Source organism: Petromyzon marinus, chromosome 63 (genome assembly GCF_048934315.1).
Source record: "Petromyzon marinus isolate PM22_M1 ecotype Great Lakes invasive population chromosome 63, UKy_Petmar_22M1.pri1.0, whole genome shotgun sequence".
Classification (NCBI taxonomy): domain Eukaryota; kingdom Metazoa; phylum Chordata; class Hyperoartia; order Petromyzontiformes; family Petromyzontidae; genus Petromyzon; species Petromyzon marinus.
This window is the reverse complement of record NC_133729.1, coordinates 5,494,912-5,504,469: the sequence shown is the minus strand read 5'-3', so window position 1 is coordinate 5,504,469 and position 9,558 is coordinate 5,494,912. Positions and strand designations below refer to the sequence as shown.

Genomic DNA, 9,558 nt, shown 5'->3' with positions numbered 1-9,558 from the left:
CAGTTTTGGTTCATCTTAATGCAAGCAGCTCCAATAAAAGCTGACGTGTTAATCTTTAAAATGTAGCTGCCACAACCACGAGGTGTCTCCCCTGGAGAAAGAAAGCATTGCAATTGACAACATTTTGCTTCTAATGGATCGAGCGCGCATATCTTGGTACAAGACTCTCAAAATATAAAGCAACATTAGGACTGGAAAGGTCAATTGGAATAAACTGATCCCCTGAATCAAAGAACATTGGCAATAAATGCTGCCTGACATCTGTGCTTTCTCCGAAAACCCACTTGATCGCCACAGCTGACCCTTATCTGCCCCACGCCTAACGTGTTCCCGGTCCCCAACTCCAGTTTCCCATCAATATACTCATTTAATCGTGTATTCCACGCCTTTGCCACCACAATTTTACATCCTATCCACTCTTCTTGTTTCCTCTAGCTTACCCATCTTATGCCATATGGGGCCTTAAGATGTGTAAGATATGACCAAAAGTATGCCACTGAATCTTTGTAAAACCTCGGTCCTATATACAGATACTTTCCATTCTTGGCACGAATGACGGTTAACCAAAACATGGCTTTTGTGGATCCATTCCAAAAACAACTAATACGGGTGTAATGGCGATTGGACATGCATCTTAGGAAGGCACTTTATTGAGGACCCGTTCACGGTACCCGACTGCAATGGCCCTAATTCTTGCTTGTAACTCAACCAGTCCATTCACAACTGATACTCCTGTCATTACCTCCAGTGGCCACTAGTGCACTTTGTGCATATAGCTCTATTGCCATTACATATGTGGAGTAGAAAGGTGCATATTGCGTGGAAACAGACAGTGCGGTTCATGTTGGGTCGGCCTGTAACGAAGGCAAATACAATGCGGGTTATGTTTGGGCAATTAAGCTGGGAGAGCCAAGGACGGCTGTAATTGGTTGGTACTATTGCCGGGCCGGAGAGGCGTCAGGAAGTCTGGCAAGAAGCAGGTGTGCGATCACGCGGAGTGCCGTTGAGACGGACTGATTAATTGGGGCGTAATGAGAGCAGGGATAAATTGGGGGGTCGGCAATTGGAGTGGGAAGTTGGAGTTTGGAGACGACAGGGGGAATTGAAGTGTGGAGCGTTTGGGAGACAGAGTTTGGAAGACAGTGTAAGGGAGATGGAGTTGGAGACGGAGCTTGGAACAAAGACGAAGTAGTTAGTGGTGGAGAGAGCGTAGTGATAGCGAAGCTGAACAAAGATGAAGTAGTAGCGGTGGAGAGAATGGAGCGATAGCGGAGCTGAAGACGAGATTAGCCCACGGTGGAGACAGCGTAGCGATAGTGGAGCTGAGACGAGACTAGCCAGCAGTGGAAAGAGCGTAGCGATAGCGGAGCTGAAGACGTGAACAGCCAGCAGTGGAGTGAGCATAGTGACGGTGATAGTGCTGAACAGGGATGAAGTAGTAGCAGTGGAGTGAGCATGGTGACGGTGAAAGCAGTGGAGAGAACATAGCGACGGTGATAGCGGAGAGCGGAGACGAAGAAGTTAGCGGCGGAGTAAGTGAAGTAATCGTGGGAAGTAAGTGAAGTTATCATGGGGAGTGGAAAGACAAAGGTGGAGAGCGAGTCGAGTGAAGCACGGCGGGCGAGCCGTGGCGACCAGGATACTGTGGAATGTGGAGGACATGCTGAGAGTTGTAAATAAAGCGGTGTTCGGAGAAAGACAGAAGTTGTCCGAGTTAAATCGAACATTACATATGTATAAATGACGTTTGACTTAAGAAAAGTGAGTTAAACAGAAGAAAACATCGTAGTAAATGTATTGCTCTTGTTACAAAATTATATTTAATATAAACGATTATGCAATTTAGGCATAATATGCAGTTTCTGATTTGAAGTTGAAACAACACATTTCCGTTTCTCTGCCATTACATAGCTTAGAAAATTTAAACTCAAGCTGGTTTCTGCCGGGGCTGTCGTAGCTGTAACAGCCGCTGTTCCTTGGAGTGAGGTTGGACAGGAGCCTGACGTAGTGTTCTCGCCTAGATAAGACTTGCTAAGTTACCCTAGTCAAACTGCTGGCCTGGCTGGCTGGCTAAACGTGCGGTGCCGGTGCCCGGTCACTACAAATGGCAGGCCTGTCTCTAGTGGAATACTGTGCACCCGTATGGACTCGATTAGCTCACCCCAAATTGGTGGACATTAAGATAAATGTCACGGTGAGAACTATCTCAAGAGCAATGGGGACTGTAAGAGCCATACGACAGAAATTGAGTGTATCATTTCTGTATACAGATTTGAAGTACATTTGTTGATGGACTGGTTATAAATTGATTTGGAATATCCCAACTGTGTAGAAACCCCCCTGTGGTTAGACGCTCCGTTGGTTGAACCCATGACATCACTTCCGGTTTTAACAGTATAAACGGGGAGCTACGAGAAGAGCTAATGGGGAGCGAGTGGATAGACTTTTGACCGTGCGACAGGGTCACACAGTACGTGCGACAGGGTGACATAGTACGTTCGACAGGGTGACACAGTACATGCGACAGGGTGATGCAGTATGTGAACAGGTGTAGATATAACTTTAGAAAACGCTCGTTTTTGTGCAACTAAGAAATAAAGAAACAGTTTGATTTAAGACAACTCAAACACGCGTCAGACTTATTGCTCCCACAGCTTAAGGGCGTAGCTTATTTTCTGGTACAAGAAAGCTGTGCCTATTAGGACAACCCTACGACCATGGCTGCCTGTGCTGTGCAACATCCCCCCCTGCCAAAAATTCGCGGCCAAGATGCTAGACAAACTACACGTGGCACTAGCGTTACACTTTCACGTCGACATTTTCAAGCGACCAACCGTGTGCATGAAGTCCCGACACCCAGTGTCGGCAATACCACAGTCCGAAGAGTGGAGTATGTGCGATACCCACACTGTCTGGAGTGACCAATGGAGAGCCGTGAAAGTGCCGAACAAAAACCTTAAGTGTTCCATCCGTCCAGATGCCTGGTTTCGACCTCTCAAGGCACCAATGGGTGGAGTTAAACCGCTTGTGGTGTGACCTGGGAGTATGTGCCGCTTCCGATATTCGATGGGGCCTACGTGACAGGTCACCGTGTGAATGCTGGGAGCAGGACACCGTTGCGCACATTATTTTCGGCTGTGAAGTGGGTCAGTGCAGAGTGGTTGCCCCACACGTGCTGGAGGAGGAGGAGGCTGCAGATTGGCTTTGTGGCAATGTGGGCTGACGTCCACTCAATATAATGAGAGCAAGAGGCATTAGAAAAAGTTAGGTACATATGTAAGTCAAGTTTATTTTCATCTCCGTGCCAAACACATGTGAATTGAAAAAGTCTGTAAACATGTGGGAGCAAGATGCGCCAGACAACTGTTAGGTTCAGGTGCAAGTGTAGTGGCATCAGGGATGTCACTGTATGGTGCCGGCCCAAGAGGGCCGTGGCATGCAAAGTCCCTACATCGCTGACATCACCTGGTGGGTTGGTGTGTGATGCCGGCTCTAGCACAGCACGGCGTGCGATGCACTGTCATCGCGTACACCCCACATGTGGGTGTAGTACCAGGCATAGCGGGGCTTGGTGAGCGCTGGGATAGTGCAGACACCACGCATAGCGTGTAGTGTGGGCTCCCACAAGAGGGAATGGGGGATAGTCAGCCCAGGGGCAGGGTTGCCTCAGGCCATGGCATTCTGGTTGACCCCGTAAATCTGTGATCCGGAGTGTCCACAGAGAGGACCCCAGGTGGGGGGGCTAGAGGGTGATCACGTGTCCGGGGAGAGCTCTCGAGAGGGAACGGGAGGGAGCTAGAATGTGCGAGAAGTCGGGCGGGGCCAAGGGCAGATTGGCCCCGACCCGGGAGGATATAAGGTGGGTCCCTGCGAGGGACCAGGGTCGCTGCATTCTTCAAGCTGGAGCTCCACGTCTACAAGCTGGAAGCTCTACGTCCTACGAGGCATCAACACGCGGTCGGGGACCTGAGTGAGGGTCTGACCCTTCATCGCTGTAACTCCTACGTATAGAGTAGTTAGCTGGGTGGTCACCAGCCTAGGCTGCATCTGATGAAGGGGCAGTTACCCCTTTGTGTTAAGGGGTTGATGTTACAAGAAAAGTGTTTCCTCTAAAGAACAACGTCTGCGACTCAGTTGGACTCACCACACAAGTAAGCCATGTGTTTTAGTTTAATAGGAAAATAAAGAGGGAGATTGAAGGAAGGAAACCAAGCTACAGATAAGTGGCAAGGATATTCCAGTAAAATGAAAAAACGATTTACCAAACAAAATTTTAGCAAATGCAATGTTAAGTAGGAATAAAGAGGGCAGTTCTAAGGCTATGGGTGGGAGTCGGAGGAACGAAGTGTTACTTTCCGAAACTGGTGGATTTGTTTGAGAGGACGTTTAAGATGAAGACTGCCCAGTGATGGTCTCTCTGGATATTAAGGGAGGATAGATTTGAATTAATGTACAGAGTTCTATGGTAGGCGGTAGATGATGTCACAAAAATGAAATGTGGGCAGGATTGTGGCTACAACTAGAAATTAAGGCGATGTCGAGGTGTAATACAGCGTCTGTTTAGGTATAAGTAAACATTATTTTGTTATTATCTTGTTGGCCATGCGGTCCATGTGTGTCCTAAAAGACAGTCTTAAGTGACGAATAATGCCGAGATATATAAAGCTGTTAACCTTCTCAATAACTTGTCAGTGCAGAAGAACAATATGCATAGGTGGCGAGACAAGTTTGGGGCAGCCGGAGAATTACGTAATTTTTTGGCATTAACTCCTGCTGTAGATGCTGCTTCAACTCCTCCATGGAATTGTCTGGGGCCATCAAGGGCTGCAGAGTATTTAGCCAATTCCAGTAATATGTGCTGGAAACATGGGAGGAAACTTTCATACTCTGAGAAAACGCAAAAAACGAGAGGACATTGATGAGGGCTCCAAAAAAATAGATTCAACCCAAAGGCAGTCCTAATAAATGAAAAACTGTTGATATGAGCTGAGTCCATTGCTAGACCCAACGCAGAACAAACCGCACAGCATATATCGACGTAATGCCCGATCTACAAATACGATGGATACGTCACAGCGTTACACTCCGCTATTCCTGACGCCGTTAACTGGCTTGATCACCTGAATGTGAAATTGTAGTTGTTGCTCTGCATGTACATCAGCCACACGAAAGAAGAAGATTGCTGTTCTGCTATATCCCAGCTGCTCTGCAATCTGTGGCCTGATCCACTGACGGTCAATCATCCAAACACAAACCAAGTTCAGCCCTGCCGAGCTTGCAAGATGCGGCAAGATTGGACACATGTAAATACGTTTAATTATCTGTTTGATGGAGTATAATCATTCACGCATACAATTTCAACACATTCATTAAAAGTAATAAAAGTGATTCCACAGCTCATTATTGTAATCTAATCAAATAACCTAATCACTATGACCTTGCAGGCTGTTCTCATCCACCTCAATACAAGCTCTTGTACGCTCCTTCATTGACGAGAAATGCGTGCATACTAGACTCATGTAATTGCATTGCAATCGAAACACAATAAGTGGCTCGAAAGTTAATTGAACAGCGTGCCACTGCGACCAATCAGAGGGAACGCTTAGCGATTATAAATGGCCGAACAAGACACCCATTGAGGTTATCTCGCGTGAGCATTAAGATGGCGGTTTTTCTTCGTTGGGTCGTGGTGCTCTGTGCTGTGGGTGTTTTGTCTGCGGATTCTGGGTTCGTGGGTGAGGATTTCGCACTGTGCTCACTGCATAGTCTCTCACTTGGAAAAAAAAATCGTTGAAGGTTCCACAGAACTCCATGGGGAAACTTGTATGCAGTGCCGGATTGAATTGTTTTTGTTTTTAACTGGTAATTATGATTTTAGTCACAAAAGCATCATTGAGAATCGCGTCGCCTTTTTGCGTATTGACTGGCAATCTTCACACTAGGATGGATTTCGTGTGTGAACCCATTTGAGTAAAATTAAACGTCACCCATCGTAAATTTAACCATTTGTGAGTTTTCCGACGTAACCTCCTGCTATCGGCAGTTTTTTGGTGGACCTTTTTAGCGTTAGAATGTTTAACCAATACCGATTTGTATGTTGAGCAGAACAATTTCGAGCTTGGTGTGCTGTAAGGTAGGGGGTAAGCAACTCTCATTCCCTCTGTATTCCTTTGAACTTCCATCTGACTTTAGAATGAACTTAGTCTTTTATTTAAATTAAATAACTTTCAGTTACATTTCTTGGTTAGCAAAATGGGAGAAGATTGGTCTTGACCTAGTGTGTCAAGCAAGCGTCATGACTAAACCGAAGATGTGCTGTTGATGAGTGTACGAGCTGTTTTTAATCCTATTTTGATGGGAAATTAACTTCCCTTTGTGTCGTTCTTCTCTTAAAGGACATCGAGCTGCTAATCGTGGCATGAGGGCGATCGATGATGAGGAATTGCCCCCATCTACGATCCCAGCTGGTATATTCAATGCTTTGCACGTAAACATGACTGCCACTAGAGTCATCACGCTTCTGATGTCTTTGACCATATCTGCACCGTAGGGTTTGTTGCGTCGTTTATTGCGTTCAATTGTGCAACTGCTGAAGTTTTCCAAAGGTGGTGTTGAAATGATGTGCTTGGAGGGTGCAGGCGACAAGCAGGTGTGTGTGTATATTGGTAATATTCATTGCAGTCTAATTAACCACTTCAGGGCGCGGTCATAAAAGTATTGGCTGCTCTAATGTAGTTAAAGCTGAAGGTGGTTGAACCCATGCAATGTTTATCGGGTGCAGTATTTCGTGTACGAGACCTGCTCTGCTTAATGTAATGCACCAGCTCAAGAACGGACTAGTCCTTGAAACCACAGCACCAACCAGTTGGAAAAAATAACCAACATTCAATGCACTGGCATTGAATCTAATTATTTTGGCCTGCGCTAATGGTTATGGGTCTCATTTCAGAAATGTTTAAATGCCGCGCTTTGTTCTTCCTAATGAGTATTTTGCGATCTATTAGACCCACTTTATATCCATATGTGCTGAGAACTTTTGTGAAGATGATGTACTGGGTCTCCTAATGGACTGGTGTACAGGTGTCACCTATGAGGTGCAGTGCGTCAATGAGAGGATGTCTGCCAAGATCGCGAAAAGCGTCCTGCTGGGCTACGGCGCTTCTGATCTCGTCATGAACTCTGCAACGCCTGCATGCAAATTGGCGGAAACTGGACCGTACATCACGTTCAACATCTCGCTCGGAGAATGCGGCACCTTCTTTGAGGTCTCTAATATCAAACTTTTTCCTAAGTGCTTTTTCTTAACTGCCTGCTTTTTAAAAACAAATCTAATGTGCTTTGTATCTTCCCCCTACAGGAAACGAGCACAGACCTCGTCTTCTCTCAAACGATTTCTCTGCCCAGTACCACGTTTGGCATCATCACCTACGACTTCGTGTACATCATGGTCAATGCAATGTATGTAACCAAAAGCCATGCTTGACACGTACGTTCTCGCCGTCTTCTATACTGCGTTTTTGCCATTCCACGTAATGGCGTGACCAAGCCTGCCGTGACGACCCTTCCGTTCATTTCCTGGATATTGTCCTGATTGGCATGCCTTCAAATTAAAGATCTAATCCAAAAGCTAAATTTGTCATTCGTTTCACAACTTGCTGCCGAACTGAAAAACATTGTTATTGGTACTTGTTCACGTGACCAAATGGATTACGTGAATAAGTACTTGATGTGCCATAGTTTGAACTGAAATCTACTATTGTAATGATAGGATTTAATGTCTTCAGACCTAAACACTGATGCTCTTCCCTTTATCCCCTTTTTATAATAGCTGCAAGATTCCGAGGACGAAGCTCTTGTCTTCTTTGGCACTCCAGCCCAACAGCACAAAGGTTGTGCTCAACCAAACCGTGTATGCTGAACTGGAACTGAAGATGGATTTCTACAAAAGCTTTACGTTCCTGGCGCCATACCTGCCCACCGACTACCCCCTAGTGGTGCAGCTGCGTCAAACCCTCTATCTCCAGATGTCCCTCAAGACTGGCCTCGGCCTTACCCTGTTCACCATCGACCTCTATGCAACTCCCACCAGTGACCCCCTTGATCCGCGGAAATACTATCTCGTGAAAGAGGGGTGCGTAGCTTTTCTGTCCTCTGGTGCTTGACTCTGCCTTAAATGTACTCGAGCCTACCACCTGCTTAATCTGTGGCCCTTCTCTCTCTAGCTGTCTGCGTGACAGCACCGTGAACGTCACCGTCACCGCCACTGCCCGCCGCTTCACCTTCCCAGCCTTCGCCTTCACTGCTCAAGATACTAAATACGTGAGCTCAACGTCCCACCATGCTAAAAGCGATCACGAGTTTTGGGTGGCAGGGTCTAGCCTTGGCGACACTTAGCCTTGCAACTTGCTCGCATTTGCGCCAAATTTAGGACTTGTGTTCTGGAATGGGTTTTTCCTCTTTAATCTAGAATTGTATTAACGTCCACTGGCCAAACGGGTCCTCTTGGTGAAACATTGCTTACTGATGATTGAATTGCCCATGGTTAAACCTGGCAGGAATCTTTGTCTCTGGGGCATTCACATCCCCTTCAATTGCAAATGCCTTTTTTTAAAAACCTCCCTATTTTCATTATGCTCTGCAGGTGTACGTCCACGCTGCAATGATAGCTTGCAAGGCTTCTTTGACTGCCTCTCGCTGCCAGCAAGGATGTCTGGCCAGGAAGAGGAGGAGCAGCTTGGAAACCGTGGATACCCCGGTCTACATCTTCACCAGAGGACCCTTTGTCTACAGCGAGGATGCCGCCTTATCCCGCTGTGCGTTGTCCTATCATTAGCGTCGTGCTGGTTTGCAAAGCAACATGATGATAATTTGCTTTTGATTTTGGCCATGTCTCTATTTCAATACTCTAGGCCCTTTTTAGCGGTGGAGTCAATCCAGCAAGCTACAATTGAGTACTTGCATATTTCTTAAATGATTTCCCAGTTTTAAGTGCATCTTGATGTGTTCTAATTGTTAAGTGTTTCTATGACGTCCAATTAACCCACTTTCCCCGTCTATTCCCCCTTTTTTACAGCGGAGATCCTAAACTACCCTGGTGTCGTGGCCGTTGCAGTGGTTGCTTCCATCATCCTCTTGGGCTTGGGTTTTGCTTCGAAGAGAATGCTGGCTAAGAAGTGATGCAGATGATTAACATGCACCCACGGCATGGAATAAAGCAAGGATGCAAACGTTTTTTTGGCTTGATTTGTGCTTATTGCATAACGTCTACACCTCGTTGCCTTGCCTGCTTATCTCCTGGGTAGAAACTAAAATAAACATTGCCTTGAAAGATCCAGTTTGGGTTGATCTTAATGCAAGCAGCTCCAATATAAGCTGACGTGTTAATCTTTAAAATGTAGCTGCCACAACCACGGTGTCTCCCCTGGAGAAGGAAAGCAATGCAATTGACAACATTTTGCTTCTAATGGATCGAGCGAGCATATCTTGGTACAAGACTCTCAAAATATAACGCAACATTAGGACTGGAAAGGTCAATTGGAATAAACTGATCCCCTGAAT

At 46.2% G+C, this 9,558-nt stretch overlaps 1 protein-coding gene across 1 annotated transcript; it reads left to right on the top strand.

The window, feature by feature from the left end:
• Positions 1-5,622: 5,622 nt before the first annotated feature.
• On the top strand, positions 5,623-9,231 carry LOC142906321 (CUB and zona pellucida-like domain-containing protein 1). The gene is made up of 8 exons (XM_076053890.1): positions 5,623-5,735; positions 6,396-6,467; positions 7,081-7,265; positions 7,358-7,458; positions 7,829-8,131; positions 8,223-8,319; positions 8,642-8,813; positions 9,074-9,231. The coding sequence occupies exons 1-8, from the start codon at positions 5,663-5,665 to the stop codon at positions 9,175-9,177; spliced, it is 1,107 nt and encodes a 368-aa protein (XP_075910005.1). The 5' UTR covers positions 5,623-5,662; the 3' UTR covers positions 9,178-9,231.
• Positions 9,232-9,558: the final 327 nt, after the last annotated feature.